This window comes from Mesoplodon mirus (genome assembly GCF_964341445.2).
Source record: "Mesoplodon mirus genome assembly, chromosome: 16".
Lineage (NCBI taxonomy): Eukaryota > Metazoa > Chordata > Mammalia > Artiodactyla > Ziphiidae > Mesoplodon > Mesoplodon mirus.
Genome location: NC_138992.1, coordinates 9,657,798 through 9,685,260, shown reverse-complemented (window position 1 = coordinate 9,685,260; position 27,463 = coordinate 9,657,798). Strand labels below are relative to the sequence as shown.

Here is a 27,463-nt window from a genome sequence, read left to right as displayed (position 1 = left end):
ACATGGAACCATCCAAAGTGATGGTTGAAGTCATGATAAATCCCCAAAAGAGAAACAAGAGATAAAATGGCTAGTTAATGGTTCTTTAAATTTAAAAGAATTAAAATAAAAAATCATTTCCTCAGTCACACTAACTATATTTCACGTGCTGATAAATAGTTAGATGTGGTTAGTGGTATTTGGAAAACAAAGATACAGAATATTTCCAATCAACACAGGAAATTCTATTGGACAGTACAGTTGTGGAGTATTACATATTTGGTGAGGACAGTGATTGGAATAACACTTTAATTTTTCTCCCCAACACACCTGAAAGAAAAGAAATGAAACTATGAAAGAAATGGCGCACAGAGGCAGAGAAGCTTTCAAGGAGTAAGATGATCAAGAAGATGCCTCCAGGTAAACTATAGTTTTGAAAATGTTGCTTAGGCATAACTCTACCTAGGCTGAAGTCATTTATTTAAAGGAATAAGAGAAAAGTGAACTTGGACTGGTAGATGGAGGAAGTTAACATTGTTAATTGTCAAGGAAAGATCAGACTCCTGGTTTGGAGGACAAGGACCCAAAAATCACATCATGGGAAGAGAGTGTTTCCCAAATCTATTTATTCACATCTATTTTTGAGTAAACGGACATTTCACAAACACAATTAGAGCACTCATTAAATGTTGATTGTCTCTGCTTTTCTTCTTAGCTTGAGTTTTCCCCCTCTTGGATCCACAGTTATTGTGAAGAGCACAAATGAAACATGTATCCAATCCTCAAAGAGTTTATAGTGTAGAAGGAAAAATACAGCAAGAGCATAGCAGAATGTAGAAGGAGATTAATTCCCCAAAGAAATACACAAATTAAACACTCAAGGAGGTCACAATTAGGTGGAAGAGAGAGGGTCTTGGTGGAGGAGGTGAACTTTGAGCTGAGTTTTGAAGAGTGGATAAGGTTTAGGGATGAAAGGAATTTTATATCAGGTGGGGGAAAAGCATAAGCAAAGGCACGAATGTAATAAGATAAGAAGAATATTCAGGAAACTGAGAATGTTCCACTATAAACTAGAGAATAGTTAATATGAAATATATGAACAACAGATAAGGATGAACATGATGGTCTTTTTTTTTTGAATTTATTTATTTTATTTTTGCTGCGGACGGGCTTTCTCTAGTTGCGGTGAGCAGGGGCTACTCTTTGTTGAGGTGCGCGGGCTTCTCATTGAGGTGGCTTCTCTTGCTGCGGAGCACGGGCTCTAGGTGCACAGGCTTCAGTAATTGTGGCTCACGGGCTTAATTGCTCCGTGGCATGTGGGATCTTCCCCAACCAGGGCTCGAATCCACATCCCCTGCATTGGCAGGCAGACTCTTAACCACTGTGCCACCAGGGAAGCCCCGAACATGATGGTCTTGTTCATGGCACATGGGTGGTCTTCAATGTAAGAGAAGGAGAATAGCACAGAAAGGATTTTCTGGCGCATAATGAAAAGACCTATCTAACTGGAGCAGGAAAAACAAATATTCTGAGGTTCTGCAAATTCCAGGTCAACTTTGATTCTTCTTTGAATGAATGAATGTCAAGGCTCTGCCTTACTAGGTAACAGTTATCTACAGCTTGAAAAAACACTTCCCTAGATGCTATTGGGCACCAACATGCATCCAAACAACCAACTCAAAACTCTGTAGGAAACCCAACTTTCTCACCCAATCTATTGTCCAAACCATTAGCTTACACCAATATTGTCTGACAAAGATGTTTAAGTTAAACAAAATTGTTTTAATAGAGCTAAAACGTCTGCTGCATTTAATAATAATCTCCCTGCTGTTGCAACATATGGCATCATCAGAAACTTTATTCCAGGGCCCTCAGAGCTTCAGAGATACCTCAAAATGCCATGATTACCATAAGTAGGTTTCGGCAATTCTCAAAGCTGAAAGAAAAACTATTAATTCATTTTAATATTTAAAACAAATATGGGCCATTTGGATCATTTTCAAGAGAGGTGGGATTACAAAATCTACAATTATTAGAATCTAACTCCCCAAAGAGAGACGTTGTAAGACGTAGCTTCCAGATGGAAAATTCCTTTCACAGGTCTGTATAAGATATGTTCTCAGCCTGTCCCAGGCTCTCCTGAATTAGATGAGTCCTCCTCCAAATTTCTAATGGGGATCACGGTGGGCACGAGTCTCTTTACTATTTTTTTCTTTTTTTGGGCATGCCACGTGGCATGTGGGATCTTAGTTCCCTGACCAGGGATCAAACTGGAACCCCCTGCAGTGGAAGTGTGGAGTCTTAAACACTGGACCACCAGAGAAGTCCCAAGTCTCTTTACTTTTATACAGAAGAATTATTACAACATGACCCTGGTTTAGGTGGAAGTGAAAGGAGCCAAAATTTGAATTCAACATAACTCAGTTAAATAAATGTTAATCAGAAGATCTTATATTTCAGCCATTGTGCTGGATAAATACCAGAGAATCAGATGAATCATGTAGAATAGCTGCCTTTAAGTAGTCCTTATTGGCCATGGAAAAAGAGAAATGCAGACTAGTAAACATTATAAAGTATGACAGGTTCTATGATACAGTTAACTTTAAGGCATGCTGGAAGTATAAGAAAAACATTTCAACTCAACAAGGAAGCCTCACTGAGGAAGGGATGCTGGAACGGTATATCCAGGCAAGAGACATTACTCTGAAAGTAATGAGAGGGAGGTGGCTTTCTAGGCTGAAAGAACCACGTGACACAGAGTAGGGAAATAGCAGTTCAGGGAGCTGATGGTCATTTGGTTTCATGTGTGTGGCAAGCAGGCGGAAAGGGATGTGAGGAGAGAGTAAAAAGGGTAGATCCTGGAAGACCTGTTGGGTCATGCATGGGGGTTTGAATTTTATCTTGGAGGGAATGTTACCATTGAAGGGTTTTCCTGCAGAGAAGAGTGACATCAATGTCATTGTCATCACAGCATCCTCTCTAATATGTCTTGAGAGCATCCTCCGCCTTGGGCTGAGAACTGTTCATCCTTAATCTCACTACAATCTTGGAGGAAGTTAGGATCATTATGATCATCTTACACTCAAAAAATCAAGGTCTTTAGAGGAGAGTAGTTTGCCTAAGTCCCTACAGCCAGGAAGCACAGGAAGTAGGACTGGAATCCAGATCTTCCAGACATTGAAGATTTTGCTTTTGACACCTACGGTGCACTGGTTCTGAACCAGACCAGGCTTTGGGGATGGAGACCAAGAGACCAGACAGGTAAGGGATGCTTAGTATGCTCTTTGCTAGTTACAACTGATAACAAAATTGTTAAAAAAAAAAAAGAAAAAGACCAAGTCCTTGCCTCCCAGAAAAAAAGAGCCAATATGCGTTCAACTTCTTGAAGCTGATCATCTAAATTAAAAATGTCAACATTTGGGCCCATTCAGTAATTTCTTCTTGGTATTGTGCCAGGTGCTATGGGAGGGAACAGGGTTATGGTAAAGTTGAGTGTCACCTTCAAGAAACTTTGTTAAAAACCTAGTTTAGAAGAGACCTTGAGCAAAGAGTTTTAGCATTTTCTGGTTCCTCCTGTCTGCTTGCTCTCAACCTTAAGAACAGTGCCTGCAACTTCAGGTTATCCAAGGAAAAAGCCTGATTCTCAGGACTTCAAGAATCTCATTATGGTGTGGGACCCACCAAGCAAAAGGAAGCATGGCTCATGTGCCACTTATCCTTTAGCTATTGCTTGGCAATTTTTCTTTGGAAAAATGATTAGTAACAATTATTAAACATTATTATTAAATATTGACAATCTCAGTCATTTCAGAACCATTTATTCCTCACTGGTTTTCAGAAACTGCTGCCATAGGTCACTCTTAAGGGACAGTTTATCCCAACAAACAGGCATGTAGTGATTCAGATCCAGTGTGGCATGCTGTAAGAGAGATCTGTAATAGATTTTGTTGATTTTGACATACAGAGCACATTGAACAATGCCTACTGCACAGGTTAACACTCAGTAAGTAGATATTTTCCCTGAGTGGAAAAGTGCAGTGTACTCAAGAAAGTACACAACTTTGCTGCAAGGTATAGGAGGAAACCTGCTTCCCAATGTTGCCAGCCTTCATCAGATCATATATATCTTGTCATCAGTACCTTTGCCAATTCTTTCTTCTCTTCCGATAATTAAAATTCTATTCATCCAATCCAGAGGAGAGACTGAGTGTTACTTGTCTCTGTAATTCCACCATGAATCGGTGGATGAATAAATAAATGAATTATCATGGGAGTGCTTATAAGTGCCCTGACAGTGTTCTCTCTTCCTTCAGGATGTTTATATGTGTTGTTTGAGACCTTCATGCCATACTCTTTACTGCTTCTCTATTGAGTTTTAAATCCTATTCACAAGTCAACTCAGGCATCATTTCTTTTAGCTAACCTTCTATCAACCTTCAGTTTAGGTAGAACCCAAACACCATATAGGTGTCTGTGTAGTTGTCCATCTCTGTCCATAAACTATGTAAGACCAGGAATTGATTGCTAGTCACCATTATAGTCCCAGGGTCCAGCAAAGCTCATGGCACATAACAGATCCTCAATAAATGAATTAATTCATTGATGAATGTATTAAGTCATTTAAATATTTCCTTTGTATTCTACCACAAGAGAAAGCCAGTTCTTGAAAAAAAATCCTACAAAACTTGAACATTTCTGTAGAATAAGACCTCTTGGTCCTGTATGCAAGTGCAAAAATAAAATGCAATTTAGTCACCCTTGAGATAATTTCCTAAGGAAAAAGGATCTGCTGTCACTTAGGCACTTGCAATGTTTTCCTTCACATGATATAGAATTTCTAACAGTTGCAGTGTTATAATTAGCTCTGAAGATGTAAATGGGGTTGGATTTGTGAATGACATTTAAAATATCCAGAGCCTAATGCTGAGTTCTGATCACTGTACACCTGAGGAGGACCACCATCCTGATTTCCTTCTGTATGAATAACTTTCAACTGGGGTTTCACCTGAGACAAGCCAACCCATAACATGTTCTCAAATGAGTCCTCTTGGGATTGAGCTATGCTGGCTGATTCATATAAATCATTGTACACCATCATGCTAGTAAAAACTCTTCACTGAGCTGCAAGGGCTCTGCACACAATATTTCTAACCATTAAGGAGTCTCTTCAGGAAGGGTATTATTATCCCCATGCTACAGATGGAATAGCTAAGACTCAGAGCTTGCTCAAGTTCACTAGGATAGTAAGCAGCTAAGGAAAGATTTCAAATCCTGGGCAGTCTCATTTGAAAGCCTGTGCCTTGTCTGCCCATCTACCACTGAGGAAGTTCTCAGGGATAATGGAAACCTGAATCAGAGATCAATATCAATGGAAAGTAACTTTAGCACTGAATGATACAGAGCCAGCTAGCTTAGATACTAGCACGGGAGGGAAAGAGGGTGGTGAATATACCACAAATACTTTATCAGAATTGTACACACAGGACTATAACAAACCAACAGCATATTTTACTTAATCCTCAGAACAAAGAACCTTGCACCAAAAGAGCCTCTTCTTGTATTTCATCTATAAAAAAAATGAGGCTGACTTATAGTTTTGTATTGCTTTATATATGTCACCTTATTTGAGGCAAACACAACGCTGAAATAAAAGATATTGTCCCAAGTATGGATGAGGAACCTAGGACTGACAGTTAAGTGGTTTAGGTGGCCAACTAGGAGGTAATATGGCTGCGGAATGAATTCTAGCGAACTTTTCACCACATTCGAGTTGTCACTTGTTCTCACCTCTGTGTATTATTTTCTTCTTCCTTCCATCAACTTAAAAAAAAATAAAGATTAGAGAGGACGGAGGAAGCTCCCTTCACCGTGTTAGATTTACTACATCATAGTGACTCTGAGACACTGAACTTGAAGAATGGGAAAAGAAGAAAAGCCTTATGAGTACGATAAGGCAATCATTTTCAATGTCTCCAATATTTCATATACATTAAATAAAAGACTGAGCTTCCCAGACAGCTTATCCACAATTGCAGTTCTGGTTGTGACAGAGCGTCAAGAACAGCTGATGAATTATTAATACAGCAGCACTGTCTGAATTGGCATAGATCCCATGGAAAGAGTGACGTGCCAGTCTGGCAACTGCTCTGTTTTGCAGAAGAACACAATATATATGTATATATAACCTGGAAGATACTGGGAGATGTTTATTGTACAAGGTGATTTCTTTCTTAAAGTTATTTTTCTGAATTATTTTATAGTGATGATCAGGGCAACTACAATTAACCTATTAGGAGGTTCCATAATTGTTTTAGGCTTCAACTTAGAAACATCCTAATTCTGAATCCTATGAAATCCATGTAGGTTCTGTAAATTCAGTAGTTTCCTCTGTGCCCCTGGCAATAACATATGGCACTGGGAGTTGAGTTTTGTCAGGTTGCACCCTACCTGTCCACCTCCTTCATTATCACACAGACCTGGCTTTGCTCACTTTAAAGATCCATATTTTACTGCTGATTCAATCATGTTAAAATGAAAAAAAATGTTGCATTTTTTGAAGCTACTTTCTTTATAATTTCTCAAACCATTATGGCATAAAGCTTAAAATAAGAAGCGTGTGTCCATAGACATAACTTTAAAAAAGAGCCTGGTATGGTAGAACTAATAAATCTATTGAGCATAGGATTCCTAAGAGCATATAAACATGTTGAACATAAAATATGCTCATTCTATAACCAATTTTAACACATTCCTGTTATTCCTATTTGAACATTACTTTCAGAGGCAAAGATATGCATTAATTTTTAATATATGAATAATTTTAATAGGAGCAAATCTTTATTTTTTTGAAAGCTAATTTTATTTTGGGGAAACATATCATTTGAGGCCAAAGCTATTTTTCAAAATCTTATAACATCCACCCAGTCAGGATGTCCAAGAAACTCCTTTATCTTAACCTCTTCCAACTAAAACTCATGGTCTCCACCTTGAACCAACTTGCTTTCCTTTCTGCATCCCCTATCCTGGGATTGGTATCATGTTCCATAAAATTTATTGTGTTCAATGATGTCTTCTGAAAATCAGGATGAGGTATTAGGAACTACACATGTAAAAGATTTTCCTCTGAGCTTCCTATAATTTGAATTGTTATGTAGTAAAACATTTATTTGAAACAGCAATTTATAGTTTGAAAAAAGGAGAGTCAAAGATGAGAATGCTAATGGTTTTCAGAAACCATGGCCTTGTCCACAAACACAGATGTCAGTGAAAAGTGTCAGAAAATCACTTTATGTCTAGAATCATTTTATTTCTTGTGGGGAACAACTAATTGAGTGTGGCGAATCAGACTAACTCACTTTGACCCGTGAGTCTGACATAACTATTTCCATAAGAGCGTATGGAAAAACCCGAACGAACTTTTTGGCCAACCCAGTACTTTAGACTCTGGAATCCCATGACAGAAACTCTGAAAGAACACTTGCAAGTCAGGATGTGTTTGGGGAGAAAATAGCTCCGTGTAATTCAGAGACTGGCTAGGTGACAACCAGGGCATATGGCCCTTCCAGTTGGTACCTGTCTTTGGTTTTCCGTCTCTAGGCGCAGCCTGGCTTCCACACACCTCCGTGTCTCCAGGAAGGCTTGGCGCTGGGCCCGGTCTGACAGGTAACTGATAAAGATTCCAGCCGTGTTCATACACATGAATAACACTGCCTGGGCCACAACCTAAAACAGAAATACAGACATAGCCCGGTCAGGTGGTTAAAACAAGAGCTATTGGCAGGCAAAGAGAAAAAGTAAATAAATAAAAATTTCCAATATAAATCTTAAGGTAATAATCCAAATGTTTAGTAGCAGGTTAGTAGAACCTTCATTCAGGTCTTGGGGTCAACTCATCTCCCCAGACCTCCCTCAACCACTCTATCCAATTTAAAGCTTCTCTCTCCCCATGTTTGAATTTGAACTCGGATTGGAAACCTCAAGTAAAATAGAGCAGCTTCTTCTCTCTTCCTCTTCTTGAGGGGTTGGGGAACCAGGTGAGCAGAAGAGAAAGAGATGAATAAAAAACAGGAAAGGTGTTAGTTGAATGGTACTACTGTATTTTGACTTTGGTACCCAGTTTTTCTTGAGTAGCATCTAAGTCCTGATGTTCCTAACTCAAGAGAAGATGTCATATTTGTCTACTGCCTTCCATCTCCATTGCCATTACCCATCTCCTAGGCACCAAAATCTCCTGGCTGGACTCTTAAATTAAACTTTGTACTTTCACATTTGCCCCCTTCCAAACTTCTCTCCAGTGAAGAAAAGCAGGCAGATTCTGGAAGGGAGTCAACACTTGGAAGAAAGAAACAGCATAGTGTGGATTTCTTGATTTTTATGGCTTTAGCTTGCAGGCAGGTAACACTCAGTATAGTGTAGGGGAGAGAAGCTCCAACAGAAAACCCAAGTGACCTGAAGAAGCAAAGAACAGAGTTCAAAACAACTATGGCTGCTGAAAAGTGAGAGGAAAAGCCCCCAAAGAAGAGAACCAGTGAGGGGGGACCTTAAATTCCTATATAAACTCTTCCCTGAACCACATATGCACAGGGCAAACGATTGAGTTGATGATAAAAGAATTGAACTGAGATTTGAACTGCATTTCAAAAGACAAAGATTGTCATTTGATCCCAACCAAGTTAACCACTTTCTAAAACACAACACAACAAAACAAAAATCACAATTTCCAGAAGAATGCAAGAGAATCCAGAGTCTTAACCATGTAACATCCACAATGTTAACAATAACATGAAATTATGTGACATGGGCATATACATAAAAATGTGACCCCTTCTCAAGGGAAAAGATAATCAACATAGACCTGTTCTGATCTGACCTGGGTGTTGGAAGTAGCAAACAAAAATCATAGTAGCTCTTACAATTTTGCTCAATGGTATAAGGGTAAATATGCTAGTAATTAGTGCAAAGATAGGAAATATCAGCAGAGAAATAGAAACCACACACACAAAATGGAAATTCTAGAACTGAAAAACACAATACCTGTAATTAAAATTTTACTGAATGATATTAACAGCAGAATTTAGATGACAGAAAAAAGAGTCAATAAGCTTGAAGCTATATCAACAAACCAAAGACAATATGAAAAGCAGTCAGAGTAAAATGTTATATATAAGGGACCTACTTTCCAGTTATGATAATGATTTTCAGTTAGATAAAAGAAATGCATTGCTAAAATATAATGATATAAAAAGTTTGCAAATCAAAACAAAATAAAACTGGTTTTGCTGTGTAAATATATATTAAAGAGAATTTAAGGAAAATCATTAGAGGTAAATAGGGTCACTATGTAAGTATAAAATGTTTAATTCATCAGGAAGATATAAAAAGTATGAACTTGGACACATTTAACAATATAGTATCAAAACACCCAATACAAAGTAAGATATAAATCTATGGAATTATTTATAAATCCACCATTATAATGGTCTATCTTAACACAATTTTCAGCAGTTAATAAATAAAGATTTTTAAAAAATCAACAAAGATAGAAACAACTTGAATAGCTCATACAATTAACAACCTTGAAATGGAACATGGTATGCAAATTTAATAGTACAAATTCTTTTTTAGGCACATACTGAATATTTGTAAAATATGATTTTGTGATAGGACCTGAAGTTAGCCTCAGCAAATTTCAAAGAACTAGTATCATGTAACCACAGTCAATGACTATAATAAAATCAAGTTACAAAGCAATTTAAGAGATACCTAAAAGAATACCATGTGTTTAGAAATTAAAAATACTTCTAAATAACTCATGGATCTAAAAATATATCATAATGTAAAATATGTATAGCTAAAGAATAATGAAAATACTACTGAAAAAAACTTAGTAGTCCTCACCAAGGAATATATAATAATAAATGCTTCATTAGAAAAAGAAGAGTATATATATAACTGATTCATTTTTCTGTACACCTGAAACCAACAAAACATTGTAAATCAACTATAATAAAAATTTTTAAAGAAAGAAAAAGAAATAAGAAAGGCTGAAAATGAATGTGCTAGCCATTCAACTTAAAGGTTTAGCAAAAAACAAAAAACAGATAAATCCAAAGTATGTAAAAGGAAAAAAATAAGAAAGGAGCCAAAATTAATGAAATAAAAACCAAACATAAAATACAGAGGTTCAATAAAGTCAAAAGTCTTTTTTCTGAAAGGACTAATAAAACAGTAGCACTTCTTACAAGCTTAATAAAGAGAAAAAGAGAAAAGGTTCAAACAAACAATATTAAGAATAGAAAATGAGAATTTAAATATATGGCAGAAATTAATAGATAATAAAAATATATTATGAAGTTCAATGCTAATGAAAATCATAAATTGAATTACATATTTCTTAAAATATATCTTTATCAAAACTGACTCAAGAAGACAAGAGAAAAATTAAATAAATGCAGTCATAATTAAATATCTTTCCACAAGGAAAGCAACAGGCCCAGATGGCTTCATCGAAGCATTCTACCAACACATGTTGAAGAAATAACTTAAATATTTCATAATCTCGTCCAGAGAGTAGGAAAATAGGGAATATTCTCCAACTCAGGTTATAAGGCTAGCAGCATCCTGCTACCATAACCAATAAAGTTGGTGCATAAAGGTAATTAACAGATAAATCTCACGCATGAACATGAAAGAAAATTCCTACACATAATATTACTAAATCAAATCCATCAATACATAGAAAAAATAATTCAGTTTGACTGCATTAAATTTATCCCAGGAATCTGAGGATAGTTTAACATTATCCAATCAACTAATGCAATTCACCACATTTACAGCTTTAAAAAAAAACATATAATCATCCCACTGAGATGAAACAGCATTGATGAATTTCAATATTCTTTCATTTATAAAAATGTGGAGATTAGGAGTAAACTTTCTTAATCACTATGCAGAATATCTACAGAGACAAAGACAAAAACACCTAAAATGAACAACTTACTCAATGATAAAAGGTTAAAAACATTTGCTTAAAGGCCAGGATGAGTTATCTCCAAATGTATTCAACATCATTCTCAAATTCCAGCTATCTCAGTAAGACAAAAACAGAAACAAAATAAAGGTGATAAAACTTGGAAAGGAAGAGATACACTTTCATTTTTGCAGATAATTATCTATGTGGAATATCTGAAAGTCTCTACAGAAAAATTACTAGGATTAATAAGAATTTAACAAAGACATTGGATATAAAGTCAAAATAAAATGCTAATTGCATTTCTAATGCAACCATGACAGATAGAAAATTAACTTGACAGAGAAAATAATGAAATTCAATTTAAAATAATCAAATAAGACCCAGATGGAGGGTTGTACACCATGTTATGCTGTAAGATGAAAGAATTGCTATAGTAAAGATTTCAAAACTTGGTAGGTATTTTTACCCCCAGTGGAATTCAAGATGATTCTAAAATTTGTATAGAAGATCAAAGAGTCAAGAATACATAAGATATTCTTATGGAGATATATGTATGAGTATAGCTGATCCACATTATTATACAGCAGAAACTAACACAACAATGTAAAGCAATTATACTCCAATAAAGATGTTTAAAAAAGAAAAGAATACATAAGATATTCTTAAAGGAGAACAAAATGGGAGACATGCAGTACCAGGTAACAGACTTGTTATACCATTGAAGTGATTAAGATCTCATGGTATTTACATAGGGATACACAAATTGACCAGTGGATGTGAATAGAGAGCCCAGGAACATAAACACACAAACTTGATAATCATGCTTTGTAGTTAAAAGGAGAAAAGAGGGACTTTTGAACAAAGGGTGTTAGAACAGTTTGTTATTCACTTGGGAAACAAAGTAAAAGTAAATCCCTGCTTAATCCAATACATAGAAATACATTGCAGGTGGATTAAAGTCTTAAATATGAAAGGAACAAATATGAAATTTTAGAAGACAATCTAGGAGAATACTTTTACTAATGTAATAGATTTTTAAAATAAAACGCAAAGAATACAAACCATAAAAATAGATGAATACATTTGATAAAATTAAGATTAAGCATTTCTATTCATTGAAAGACATAAATAAAATGGAAAAAAACTATAAAGAGATATTAGCAACATTTATAATTAGCAAAAATTAATTTTCAGCTCATATGAAGAACTTGTATAAATCTACAAAAAATAAAAACAATCCGATAGAATACAGGGTAAAAAATAAGCAGGTATTTCCAAGACAAGAGACTATTAATATGAAAATAAGGGAAACAATCTAGGAACTCTAAGTTAAAATCCACACCCATTCCACATCTACCCGGTTGGCTCCAGAAAGAAAAAAAAAATAGTAGGGTGTTATCAAATCAGCAAGGATGCTGTTGGCAATGTGAATTGACACTGTTACTTAGACTCTGCACAACGTTTAATTTGTAACTTGCTAAACTGCACCTTTCCCTTCCATACCCAGAGCCATCTTTGCAAATATGGCCCAGGAGACATGCCCAAGAATGTTAAGAACAGCATTTTCTACAAGGGCTTGAAGCTGGAAATAATCTGAATGTCCACCAATAGTAGAATGGATATTTTAGGATGTATTAAAATAATTAAATACTACTCAGTGGTGACAATAAATCTATTATTGTATGAATCAAAATAGATAAGAAAACAATATTGAAAAAAGTGTGATTCTAATGACAATAAGTTCAAAAACAAGTAAACTAAAATAATACATTGTGAATATATGAGAAAGCACATGACTCCATTTTTTACCCATCAAATTGTCAAAGATAAACAATTTGATAACACATTACTCTGGCTAGGTTGCGGGGGAAGTAGTCACTCTTATACCTATTTGGTGAATCCATGAGTTTGGCAATATCTATCAAAATTGACACTCATCAATTCATACTCATCAGCTCAGTAACTCCATTTTGGTGTAGCTCCAGGTACAAAGATCAAAGGCTATCACAGCATTCTTTGTAAAAGCGCACAATTGGAAAGAATCTAAATGGCCATAAATAGAGGATTGGTTAAATTATAAAGCCATACAACTGAATATGTATGTAGATAAAAACATGGAAATTTTCTGTATACTAACACAGAACATTCCTATATATACTATTAAGTGGGGGAAAAAAATAAAGGACTAATATTTGCTATCCCTTTTCTATGCATAGACTCTTTCTGTAAGGTACTGGATAATTCTGGGGACAGAAACTGAAGCCTAAATGTATAATCTCTACCATTTATATTTTTACATGAGAGTGTGGTACCTATTCTAATACATAGATTTTTAAATAAATAGATTGATAAATGTACTGTTAGAAAAGAGAAAAATGCAAACTCCTCATCATGACAATAAAGCCTGCTTGATCTTCTTCAAACTCATTTCATACCATTTCTCCTCTTACTCATTTTGTTGCAACCAATCGGGTTTACTTTCTATTCCTCCTCTAAGATTTTCCTCTCTCTGGTCCATTGCAAAAGCTGTTCCTTCTGCCTGGGACATTCTTCCTTACACTTCTTGCCTTGCTGATTCCTCTTATCCTTCTGTTCTTAGCTTTATTAGTTTCCTCAGAGAGGTACTCCCTGGTCACTATATCAAAGTATGATTTCCCTGCCATTCTTTATCCCGGCACTCTGTGCACTTATCACAACTTGTAATTATATATTTATTTGCACACTTGGTTGTCTGGTGCGTATCTGTCACATTGGATTATTACTTCTAATAATGCAGGGATGACATTTATTTTAGCCCTTGATTGACACCTAGTACCTAGCACAGTGGCTAAGTGCTCAGCACAGTGCCTGTTAACTGTTCAGCATCTAATAAGTGCTGGATATTTGCTGAATGAGTAAAGGAATGGGTTAATAGCTTTCCTATGTTTCCATCATTATTTACAAGATATGATGGGCTAATGATCTTAAAATAGCAATAATAATGTAAAACACCAAAAATATCCTTGTCAACACTAATAAATATGTGGGAGCTAAAGCATACGACTTTACAAAAGATAAAGGAGGGAAGCATTTCTGGTAAAGGGATGCTAGCTATTAACTATGCTACCCAAATTGCTTTAGGGCTTTAACATGATTAACAATCAAAATCCCAAGTGAAATTTTCCTTTGGAACTTGGAAGATGACTTAAAAGTGTATCTGAAATAATACATGAATTAGAATACTAAAGAAATTTTTACAAAAGCGATTACAGAGGGTCCTTGCACAGCTAGAAGATAATATATACCATCATGTGACAATAATTAAAACTCTGTGGCAATAGTGAAAACCTCAACTGAAGAATTAGTGGAATAAAATAGAAAACATAATGAGTTTGTATATGATCCAGACAGCTCAACGATTCAGTGGAAAAAATAATTGTCAGTAATAGGCTGATTTGTCATTTATTGGAAGAAATGGCTTAGAGTCCCCTCATACTGTATGTCAAAATAAATGCCAATGGAATAAAGACTTAAATGTGGAAAATGAGACTACCAAAAAAGGAAAAGAAAATAAAACGGAATATTGCTCTAATTTAAGCAGAAAAGCTTAAGCTGAGGCTCAAATTAAAGGTAAGTAGTTTTTTTTTTTTAAGGTGTTTATTTATTTATTTATTTATATTTTTGGCTGTGCTGGGTCTTCGTTGCAGTGCGTGGGCTCTTTGTTGTGGCGCGCGGGCTTCTCTGGTTGTAGTGCAGGGGCTCTAGAGCACACAGGCTCAGTAGTTACAGTGCTTGGGCTGCTATCTAGTTGGGCTCTCTAGTTGTGGTGCGTGGACTTTAGAGCGCGCAGGCTCAGTAGTTGCGGCGCGCAGGCTTAGTTGCTCCGTTGCATGTGGGATCTTAGTCCCCGGACCAGGGATCGAATGTGCGTTCCCTGCATTGGAAGGCAGATTCTTAACCATTGGACCACCAGGGAAGTCCCAGTAGTGTTTTTTAAAACACTTAAATCAATCTGATACATTGCTGATGTGGAGGGACTTTCCTAGGTATTTCTGGAAAACAAACTGGCAACATGTTGCAAAATTTACTCATTTCTTTTGACCCAGTGACCCAACTTCTAGTTATCTATCTAAAGGAAACAATCAAAAACAGGATCAGAAATTTCTGTTAAGGGATGTTCATTGCAGCTTTATTAATGAAAGTTTTAAAAAATAAATAGAAACTGCATAGTTTTAATAGCAGGGGAAATGGCTGAATAATTGAGGCATGCATATACAAGGGAATATAAAATTGCATTAAAAATATTTAATGACATGAGCAAATCTTTATGATACATTAAGTTGTAATATTTAAAACTGTATTAAAACACTAATCTGTAATTTCAGTGTGATCTTAATGCTTAAAACAAAAGGAAATAATATATACATATACTTGCATGTATATGTGCATGCATAAGTGTGCGTGTGCGTGTGTGTATGTGTATTGAAATAGGAGGAACAGGTTATTCAGACAAACTTACTTGTGGAGATCTAACAAGGCAGAAAACAAAACAAATCAACAAAAAAACAAAGCATAAGGAGTCAAGATCGAGAAGAATTACACCCAAACAGGTGAGCCTAGCATCTGGAGCTCTTTCTTCCTAGGGGCATCTGCAAATTCCAAAGGAGGTGACTGAGTCTCAGAAGCAGAGCAGAGTGTTCAGGACTCAGGAACTAGGGGAACAAAAGCTGAGGGGAGGCAAAGTGGAGATGTTGGAGGAGAAGAGAGTCCAAAAACAACCACTCATGTAGGGACTTGATCCTTAGTCAGTAATTGACTTCACAAATATCTTTACTGCTGCATTTTAGTATCAAATAAATATCTAAAAATACCTAAATTGTGATTATTGCTTTTTTAAAATAAATTTTATGAAGGAGATACTATTCCATTATAGCAGCTGCAGATCAGTGGTTCCATGAAAGGGTTGGGGGGGAATTGTTATGACTGCCTCCGATTGGTTCTATTATGTAATCCCTCCAACCTACAGCTCTCTCTAGACCCCTGTAAGCCCCACCTGTAAGCCACCTTTGCCCCAGAGCTGAGATGCTGAATGTGAGACGCTTAAGAAACATTTGTCAATCAATGCTTTATTTTTCTACCCTTACATATCTGTAACCTGCCATTAAGAAGTCTTCCTAACCCTTCACTACTAAATAATTTATCCATTCAAAATGATTTATGGAGCAAGTTCTATGTGTCAGGTATAGTTTTATGAACTGGCAACGTGCAAAGCAGATAAAGTTCAGCTCTCATTCTAGTGGTGGGAGACAGGCAATAAACAAATAAATGAAGGAATATTTAATACATGGTGGCGGTGTGTGTGATAAATACTAAGAAGAAAAATATAGCAGCATAAGGAGGATAGAAAGCGATACAGTAGGGATGGGGCTGCTCCTTTATAGGGAGTTCAGAGAAGGACTCTCTGATAAGAAGATATTTGAGCAAGACCTGAAAAAAGTGAGGGAGTGAGTCATAGGATATTTGGGAAGAGAAGTTCTGGCAGAGAGAACAGAAAGTGCAAAGGCTCTGAGGCAGGAGAAGCAAGAAGCCCACTCAAAGTCCGCCGTGGCTGGAGCAGAGAGAGATACAGGAGGATGCAGGCACTTTTAGGATATGAACCCTGAAAGGTAACAAGCAGTCAGACTGTGAATGGTCTTGCACATGATAAGAATATTGGCATTTAAGGCATGGGAGAATCCTGAGTACTGGGAGGCATGACCCACCTTCTGTTTTAAGGGTCGTGCACTGGCTGCTATGAAGAGAACAGACTCTAGGGGGCGCCAGGATGGAGTCAGGGAGAAAAGCTAGAAGGTTTTTAGGAAAATACCGTTGGAAAGAGATTGTGGGCTTGGACCTGGGTGGCAACTGTGCAGCTGGTGAGATCCAGTCAGACCCTGAATATATTTCAAAGGTAGAGACAAGATTCACTGATAAATTTTGTGTAGATGTTACAAGAAGAGAGGAGTTGAGTGTGACCTCCAGAAAATTAATCATTCTGACTGCACAGGCCAATCATCTGGGAGGGTTAAAAAGATGCAGATTCCCCGGGGCCCTATTCAGACCTTCCGAATAAAAATATCCAGGGATGAGGCCGCCTGGGAATCTTTATTTTTAGAAAGCTCCCAGAGTCATGTACTTCTGTGGGTCCATGGGCTGCCATAGGGAATCACACCTTCATGAAAATGGTCTGAAGATCACAGATAACACTACCTTTTGATCTCCTTTTTATGTGTGCATCAGCCTGTACTGTAATGGGGAAGAACAAAGCTGACTCCATATTAGGTCTGTTTCTTTTACTTTAACCTTTGTATTCTGTTGCTTTTGCTTGGAGGTAAGAATGTTGCCTATAGCCTGAAGTGTACAGGACAGCCCATTCTCAAGGTTCTGACCTTTAAGAGTGTAACCCTTTTCCATTCATATAGAGAAGATAAAAAGTTGCAGAACAGAAAATAACGTTTGTTTGGTTGGAGTTTCGCAGGAACATTGTGACCTGACCTACGTGGGCAAAGGATTCCTGCACCAGGAAGTCTGCAACAACCAACCTTGCCCCTCCCTACCTTAAAAATGCTTTGCTGAAACCCTTCAGGGAGTTTGGGGTTTTTCTGGGGCGGAAGCCACCCATCTCCTCACATGGCCCTGCAGTAAACCTTTCTCTGCTCCAAACTGGGACGTTTCGGTATTGTTTAGCCTCTCTGTGCCCCGGCCACAGGAACTTGCGTTCGCTAACATTACTAAATTCTGAGCTGGCACAGGGCAGACACCACGTCCATTGTATCTCATCTCTTAGCACAGGGCCTGGCATTGTAATACTCAACAAACACTTGTCAAATCTAATTAACTTGACAGTCACATGAGTGAATTCCAGTGACCCACCTCTTTGGTGTAGTTTTGTGATGACTGGGAAGAGGGAAGTTGTCACTCTGAGTGGGAAGACCTCCACAAAGTCATCCAGGACAGGATGAGTCCCTCCTCACCTTCCCCCATCTCTTCCTCCAAGCCCTGGAGACGGAAGGTTCTCTATGTGGGCCAGGCTGCCCCTTTCTTTCCCGGGACAGTGGCCACAGTGTCGGCACTGCTGTTCAAAGCCAGGGAGTTCAGAGCGGGAAAGGCTCGCACAGTCAGCTCCCCTATTTGACACAGGATTTGCATTTCTGTCATTGCAGCAAGATCCTTTGCTGTTCATTGCCAACTGGCCAGACTGGAGGTGGGAGAGAGGACTGGATCCCTGGGGACCTCCCCTCCCCTCTGCACTCGAAGTATATGCCACAGGGATGTGCACATTTACTCTGCAGCTGGCTTTGTACAGGGAACATCTCTGAAGTCTGCAGTCCAAACTGTTGAAGGCTAGAAGAGCCCTGCTTTATTAAGAGCAGGGAAAGACTCTCCTTCCATTTATTTCTTGGTCTCTGGAAGCATCCACTCAAGTGCTATTGTGTGTATGGAAAGACTAGCTCTGGGAAAGTGGCTATTGGACCTGTCCCTGAAGATAGTTTTATTTTGTAAATTTAGTAAGAAAATAAAGAAAAGATCTGTTGCAATCCAATAACGGTCACTTTGCATTTGGGTATTTTCCAGTATTTTAATGGAAACCAGGAATTTGAAAGGTAATACCGTCAAGCTTAATTTATATAAAATGTTGAAAACTATTTTCTTAAGGATTTGCATCCTGATTTGTCTTTAGGACCCATCATAAATTTTGGAGGATGCTCAAACTGAAATTGGGAGACTAAACAGTAGCAATTATAACTTACATTTTAAAGCTCATGTTAAGTGCAGGGCATCTTACTAAGTGATTTCCATAGGTGTTCTCACATAATCTCAATGAGGCAGGAAAAGTTATCAGGTCCATACGAGGAAGCTGAGGTTCAGAGAGGTTAAGTAACTTGTCTAAGGTTAAACAGCCCTCACTGTGGGAGGGCAAGGATTTGAACACAGGAAGTTGACTTTGCAGGATCCAAGAGGAAGCTGGCCAAGACCTGAAGGAGACCTTTGATGCAGAGGAAATGGAACCCAGTCAGGAGACAAGGGTATATTGAGTAAATAAACACAGGACAATGCATTAGGAAGGTTGGATATTTTGCCAGCATATAATGGGTATATGAAATATATGAAAGATGTGGGTAAAGCACTCGTATCTCTAGGTGAATGAATCCAGCTGGAGAGGGTCTGGTGTCATCCTCTAGGAGACAGCTAGCATTTATTGAGCACTTAATATATGCCAGGACTCATTCTAAGGGCCTGGCATGTGTTAATTCATTTAGTCCTCACAATAACCCAATGAAGTAGGTACTACTAAGATGGGCATTGTCTAGAGGAGGGCGCTGAAGCTCAAAGTTTGACCATTTGCTCAAGATAACTAATGGAGCGAGTGGTAGAGCTGGGTTTGAACCCTGGTCATGGGAGCCAGAGCCTGAACTTAGACCTACTGTGCTCTCCAACCTCATCCCCGATGTACCCCGGTGTACCCTGATGTACTAGTGCAATGAAAGTTCACTCAAGCAGTAAATGTGGATTCAGCACATGCATGACAGACTACAGGATGTGACCACTGGATGGCTCAGTTCTTGAGCCTGGTAAAGGCAAAGGAGCTTTGGGAGGGCTGTGCACCTCTGTCTATAAATAGTAAAACCAAGACCCTGAGAGTAACTTGCCCAAAGCTAAACAGCCTGGACTGATTGACACCAGGCTCTTTAACACCAAAGCCCGTGCTCTTGGCAAGCTGCCGTGTGTCTTCATAAGGCATTCTTACAATTGCAGAAATGTGCCCATGTGTAGGCCTCTCTGTGTTTGGACTTAGGCCTTAGGGCTGCACATGGAGCAGAGGGAGGGACTGCAGAAGGAGGGGAGCATGAACCCAGGGGAGATTTAGAAAAATTATATAGGGAGGTTGTGATACTCTCCACAACCCCCAGGAGGCGTTCAGGCGCTGGGTGTCCTAACAAAGTGAGTGGGGCAGACACCAACCAAGGGCCTTCACACCTGCTTGGTGCTGGAGCTTCGGTACCAGAGACCTGGGTCTGCGTTCCTTGGCTTCTCCACTGACTAGGCATACAACCTTAAGCAAGTCACTTTTTGCCTTCTTGAACCTCAACTTTCCCATCAGAACAATGGGAATAAAGCTTTGCCTCATAGAAGTACATGTATGTATATCTCTATATCTAGATCTCTATATTTATATAATGTATATATACAATATATATATGAATGTGCCTAGCAGATAACAGGTAACCAATAAATGTTGGATATATATTTAAATATGAGGCCATCTTTTTTTCCAATATATATATATTTTGGTGTAGTATATATATTTTTTATTTTGGAATAAATGATGCATTACAGATTTTCTTCCTCCAGGTTGAGAAATAACTCAGAGGACCATGAAGTATTAACACCTTTTGTATTTTATGCAAATTTACGAAGAATGGTTATGTTCATAGTTTACTCCATAGAGAAGGTAGTAGGGTGATCCTGGCAGAGGATGCTGGTGGGGAGCCATTAAACCCAATAATGCCATTTATATGCTATGTGAACTTGGCCCAGTTAGTTAATTTTTCTGGCCCTCAAATTTCCTCACCTGTAAAATAGGAATACCTTCCTAAAAAGGCTGTTCGGTAATTGACAAAGGTAATTAGCAAAAGGCCTGTAAGACAATCATTGCTCAATATCTATTGACTACGGTCATGGTTATGACTGTTATTACTGCTTTTGCTGTCTTTTATGTCCTAAGAGTGACTCCGGAGGGTCTGAGCAGTAAGCAACCTGGTGAGGGTGGTGTTTGAGAAAGATGTCTAGTAATACAGCACGAGGAAGATTTATCACCCAGGTTAAACTCACTCTTCAGGGACTCAGGTAAGACTGGGATGGGAGTGATTGGGAGGATCCATAGGCTCAGTAGGCTCAGTAGAAGCAACTGGAGGAATAAAGGTACCGCCAGCGTCCTCTGCCAGGGTCGTGGGCTTTTCCCACAGCTGTCAGCCTGTGACCATGCTTCCTGCTTGCCCTTTATAAATAGTACATACTGAACTAGAAAAAGAAATTATAGATAGTACGTAATGAAGTTTTAAAAAGTAACAGAGCATTAAAGTAGTAAACTTAAGTGCATATCTAAGGAAAAAAAAATGATGCAGGCGTGCTGAACTCAGAGGGCATATGATAACAAGTAAAACTGAATGATGGAAAACCTACACAAAAAACCCTGGGTTCAATGAATAATATCTTGAGAAATGACAAAGCAATGAGGGGAAAAGGCAGTCTTTTCAGAAGAAAACAAGAAGAGAGAATTTTGAAAAATAGAATGAAAAGGATAAGAGAACAGGAGCGTAAGATTTTTAAAAAATGGATTGAAAAAAACTCTGACATTAAGAAGAAAGTAAAAATGTTACAGACTAAAAATAGGAAGGACTGGAGGTGAGGAAAAATAAATGATTAAACCCTTTAAAAATAGGTGAGGTAAAATGATGAAGTTAAATTTTAAAAAAATATGAGAAGTATAACAGGTGGTAGCTCAAAATTTAAAGAAAAACTATGCTAATGCAAAGTGGCTTAAGATATTAACACATTTATAATGTCTCTTCCACTGTATTCAGAGAGCAGGACAAACCAAGTAGCCAATAATTGCTCCAAGACTGTTTTCCAGGCTGGGGTAACTCTACCACTTAGAATCGCCTGCCTCTTTGCAAGGGGATGTGAGGAGAGCTTCTGTTTACACTCCAGTTGTGTACCAGGCTTTGGCCTTTACATATGCTATTTTATGGCAATCCAATAGCAACCCTTCTTGGTCTTATTGGCTCCTTTTCATAGAAAAGAAAAACGAGACTCAGAGAGCCTAAGAAATTACCCAAGGCCACAGAGCTAGCAAGTGGTACGAGGATGACCAACTGTCCTGGTTTGCCTGGAACACAGAACTTTGTTTTAAAGCCTGGATGGTCCCAGGAAAACCAGGAGGAGTTTTCCTAGTGTGCTCTTTCCAAAGCTTCCTCGCCATCTGTCTGGCAATCATCTACTCGACTCATGGAGCTCAAGACTCAGCTTGGTCCCCTCCCCATGTAGAAGCAACCCCCCTTTTTTTCCTTCTCTCTTGGACTGTATCTCATATAGTCATCTATCATTGCCCTTATATGTTGGTGATCGATCTCATCCACTGTCAGCTCTACATCCCCAGGGCCTTGCACAGCACCTACACTTATCCTGTTCCTCATTCATCCTTGGAGTCAACAGGTACTTACTGAGTGCCTCCAACAGGTCAGACAGCATGCTAGCCTATGTGGAGGTGGACCAAACAAACACAGGTCCCGCCCTCATCAAACGGACAGACCATTAATACTGCAGGCCTTTGGGATATATTTGTTGAATGAATGAGTGAGCTTGCTGATGGAGAGATGATAGGGATGTGAGCTGTTCAGCTTGCTGCCTTCCCTTAGGGGAGGCCTCAGCTAAAGCAGATTCTCAGGACTCTTTGCTTTTGGCTGTACCGTGCGACTTGTGGGATCTTAGTTCCCCGACCAGGGACTGAAGCTGCGCCCCAATCAGAACCCGTGCCCCCTGCAGTGGAAGCGCAGAGTCCTAACCACTGGACCGCCTAAAGCAGAGTCTCATGGACACCCAAGGGAAGAAGGAAAGTGTATGTCCATGGTTGTACCCCCTTCAGTATTCTAGGAAGGTTCTGTGGTTTAGGGTTTTAGAATTTGGGAGTCAGAATTTAACCCCAGCACTCTACCTATGAAAGCCTCTGAGTTTATTTTGGTTTTTAATAGAAATGACTATTGATGGTCAGGCACTATACCTGGCTCCATGGATACAGGACAAGTCTCTTCCTCCTGAAGCTTATATTCTAGTGAACTATTTCTTCACATGCAAAAGAAAGGAAGAAATCCCTATGACCTAGGGTTATTGCAAGAATAAAATAAAACCACACACAGTCACTATCGAAGTTATTATAACTTAGCAGTCAGTAGGTGATGATCCTTCATGGGTGGTTATAAGGATTAAAGGAGATAACTGCTACATATAAAGAACTTAGCATTTACCCGATACACAGTAAACGCCCCAAAATGGCAGCCACTACTGAGGTCTTCACATAGGCTGTCTCCAGAATAAGGCAGTGGGCAGAGACTAAGGAAGAGCCTTTGGGATTTCGTTCTCTCTCCGTGTCTTGCTCTTCTAACTACTTCTCCCGTTCGTGCTCCCTGGCTTCTCGTCACGTAGGATACTTTGGGGTTATCTGGATCAACTTTGCTGGTTATTCTCTTTCTGCCCCTAAAGAGCCGCCCTTCTGTGCCCCGCTCAGTGCTCTGAAAGCCTGATATCTCTGGAGCTGCATCAGGTCTCCTTGTCCTCAACTTCCATTTGGGTTCTGCCATGGCTAGTTCAAGAAGGAGACAGGAAGATGGAAAGAGAGAGAGATTGGGGCAATCCCTCATCCTGCAGCAGTCTGGGCAATGGCTGTGTTCCTCTATAACATGACAGCTCTTACCAGGTTCTGGTAATACCATCCCTCTCCTAGCTCCATCAGGCCCCTGGGGGTGGAAACAGCTTCCTCTGTGCCTCATCAAGCCTTCTCATTTCCTCGGTCCTGTCCCAAACCTTTGCTTGAGCTCACTTCACTTACCCCTAGGAGAGTTTATCTGTTTCCTGCTGAGACCTGAATGAAACATGAACCAAGCCTCTTACATCTCCAGGTCATTGAATAATTGGTTCCCATTTCCTACAATGTCTCCCTGCCCCCTCCCCTCTCCCAACACATACACACACACACACACACACACACACACACACACACACCCCTACCTCCCTGGCATCCTTCAAGATGCAGTGGCAGCATCTTCTCTTTGGGACTCTGCCATGAAAGTCCGCTATCTTTCAGGCAGTCCCTCATTCATGTCGCCTGCCAGCAGACTCTGGCTGTATACTGCCTTGCACATCCTGTCAGTTCCCGGGACTTGTCCCTGTGTTCCTTGAAGGCAGTGGCTACTGTCACCCATTGCTGTATCCTGTACCTAACACGTAGCTGTCATTCAGTAAATGTTTGTTGACAGGACACTCTCTTGGAATCCAGCCAGTCAGTCCTCAGAACCTACGCTTTTGAGCACTGACAACACTGCAGTAAGGACAGTGCATCACAGTAGAGTCTAACAGAGGGTAGGGGGTCTGGGAATACTCCCTGGAGGAGGTGACATTTAAGCCAAACTTTGAATAATGACTGGAAGTTAGACAAGGAAAGAATGGGGAAAGGCTTTTGAAGAAGTAGTTATGTGGAAAAGCCTAGTGGTAAGAAAAAGCAGGGAACATTTGGGGAACTGAAAAATGCCCAGGAAAGCTGGAAAGCAGGGTGGTAACGTTGGAGGGGTGAGACGTGGAAGTAAAAGCAGGGAGAGGACCAAGAGAGTAAGGCATTTACTACATGCTAAATGCATTCCATACTAGCACCACTATCTCATTAAATCCTCATCCTCATCCTGCAAAGTAGGACTTTCATCATTTTATATGAATAAGAAAACAGAATCTTAGCTCCTCTAACTTGCCCCCAGAATCAATATTTGACAGTGGAACTGGGAGTATGTCTGATGCCAAAATCCATTCCATGTCACTGTGTCCAACCCTTACCTGCAGAATATTTGGCCCTCTTTATTTTAGGACTCACAAAACACTTCCTTAAATATTCCAGCTAGAGATAGCATCATCAAGGAATTCTTATTAACATCAATATTAGTGGATTTTGTTTTAGGAAGAGATGCTTCTTCTAGAGGCTTGACCACATAGGTCAACTCGACTGTTCCTTTGCAAAGAAAACCAAGAGACAGGTCCAGGTTCAGAGTTTTGTCAAATGTGCCCAGAGTATTGGAGGAAGCTTCTCTATTTGACCCTGAGCTTGACAGCATGACAAATTATAGCACAGTGGAGTTTTCTCATTTGTGCATTTAGTTTATGTGTATTGCAATTACAAGTTGGGGATGAGAAAGCGGAAGAAAGAGAAAGACGGAGACAGGGAGAGAGGTGGGGGAAGGGAAGAGAAATAAAGAAGGGGTTAGGAAGGGGAGGTAAAGCACTCTAAGTGGTTTGAGCAATGCTGTGGGTTCATGAGCATGTGGAGTGAGAAGTTGAGGATTTCCAGTCTGCTTCAGCCTGTGGCCTCCAGCAGGCTGCCCATCCCCATCAAACTGGATGTGCCACTAGGTTTAAAGTTACATCTTCGTCACACATCATGATGTCTAAACACAAGCCAAATGCTTCATCTGGAGCTCAAACGTTCCTGGGGAAAACTTGGCTGTGTTGGCTTATTGAGATATGATACAACCATTTGCCGACTTCTTTTTTTGGCATTTAAGAGATTTTTTTTTACAACCTGACTTTTGACTAAGTTGTTAGCTTTTAAAACCTAACCTCAGTATAAGTTGTGATGCCAAAGTAGTGTAGGTTTCACCCAAGTAGCATACGTGTTGCATTATGACACGTATAACAGAAAATAAAGAAGTTAACAGAAGAAGCAGACATTGGAAAAGCCACATTCTCGATGGCCACAACCCCTTGCAGTATAGGGAGCACTGGCAGGTGAATAATAAAAGCTTTTTGAATGAAAAAAGGAATTAATGACCCATCTGCTGCTGGCTGTCAGGAAAGAATCAGGTGTCCTTTCTGAAAAGGCTCTTGATACAAAAGGCACAGGCATTTGGCAACAGTGTGTTGGAAATGAAGTCTATAAATATTCACAGGCTGGCAAATCAGATATGTTTTGAAGACCAAAGTGGACGCTGATTCAATTCTCTTCCCTCTCCATCGAGGGCCTGTCAAGCATTGCATCTAAAGTGCGTTATGGATGTGGCTGGAAGGAGGCAAAGGGCCAGTCGGGGCCTCTGAGACTCATGTCAACTGCTCCCCTGCTGGATGGACCCTCCTGGTCGGGTCACTGGCAGGTCACTGATGAAATTTCCACCTTTGCCACATTCTCCGTTCCTGACACCCAGGGCACGGGAAAGCTGAGAGTCTGCTTTAGCTACCTTTAAGAGTGCTTCTTCTTCCAGGGTTAGCTTCAGAAATCTGAAAATGGAGGTCACGGTATGAGCCTGGGGTAGCTTTGCTCTAGCTTTGGAGATAAATGTGGTGTGGGGGGGGTCTGGCTTGGGGAGAATACTATAGATGTCTCCAGTGGTGTCGTGTCGGACCTGGGGAAGTCCTCTGTGGCAGAGGGGGTGTGGGAATGGGCACAAGACTGCAGGATCCAGTGGTTGCATCACTTGCCCCACTCCCAGAAGCTGAGGCCAGGATACAATAAGGGAGCACCCTGGTGTCATTCTGAAATCAGTACCCTCTAAAGATGGGACACCACCCTTCGGGATGCAGGGGACACTACAAATCAAAGGTATGATGTTACGCCCTGGTAGGTGGGATGCATGAGTCTGGGAAACAAGGGGGGGAAGCAGGAGTGGCCCTACTTACCCTCACTCCCAGTGACCCACTTGGGGAGCCTGAAACCCTGGATTCTATAGCTTTAGTGTTCCACCTTTCCACAGGTTGAACACTTCCACCAAGCGACACAGTCCCAGTCCCACTGAACTATAAAAATGTGGCATGTTGGGCTCATGCCAAGGGGCCAGAGACAAGAAGAGTCACCATTCAGGCAGAGGTTATACCCTGGCCTAGGAAAGGCACGGTGATCAGAGGCTCAAATGCCTGAGGGGTTAGAATCTGTATCGTGCCATCAGGTAAACCACCAAAACCAGCAGAGATGCTAGCTGGGGGTGAGGGAAATCTAGAACAAAGAGAAGAGGAGGGAGACCATGTATATCAGTTGGGGCCCCAAGGGGACTGTAGTTTGTCTCATTTACTGTCCTCTCCTAAACTCCCCCAAAGAAGAGAGGCTCACCAGGGTCATAGAAAAACAACTCTCAGAACTTGGGTGTAGATGTAGATCCTAGTGGCCCAGGGGTGAACTGTGGTGTATCTTGGGATGAGCCATTAGGTCTCCCTTCAGGAATCAGGGATGTATTCTCCTAGGATTACTGCTGGCAGACGGCCCTTGGCTGTTATCATCCTTTGAGGATCAACTCAGCTGAAAGGGACTCCTCACCCATGGTCTTTCTCCAAGACATCAACATGGAGGTATAAATGCTCATAACTCCAGCTCAGAAACATCATCCCAGCTTCAGAACTCCCCATGGGATTACTGAGGTTGCTGTTGAAACTGCATCACAGTTCAGTTTGTCCCTTTGTCTATTTTCACTTCCTCCTCTTCCCTACCAAGGGTGCTGATCCCCAAAGCATCCCCTAAGAAACTTCCGACACACTAACTTCCCTCTCAGGGTCTGCTTCTCAGAGGACCCAAACTGTAATAACCAAGACACATTCACAACCCTCACTGATGTTGTCAGCCTCCAATATTTGTTGAATGAATGATTTAATTAATGAATATAATTTGTACCACCCATTAGATGGAGGATGATGATGACAGTCTCTTAGATACTTCACTTCTTTCTTCATTCATTTTATAAATATTTATTG

The 27,463-nt window shown here is 39.7% G+C and overlaps 1 protein-coding gene across 3 annotated transcripts in view; it reads right to left on the bottom strand.

Moving 5' to 3' along the window:
• ADCY8 (adenylate cyclase 8) overlaps positions 1-27,463 on the bottom strand; it is a gene marked incomplete at its 5' end in the record, with an annotated part of 218,088 nt that overhangs the window by 161,964 nt on the left and 28,661 nt on the right. For all 3 annotated transcript variants that reach the window (XM_082601266.1, XM_082601267.1, XM_082601268.1), the window contains one exon: positions 7,552-7,701. In XM_082601266.1, coding sequence (XP_082457392.1) covers positions 7,552-7,701 — 150 coding nt within the window. The remainder of the gene's footprint in view (positions 1-7,551; positions 7,702-27,463) is intronic.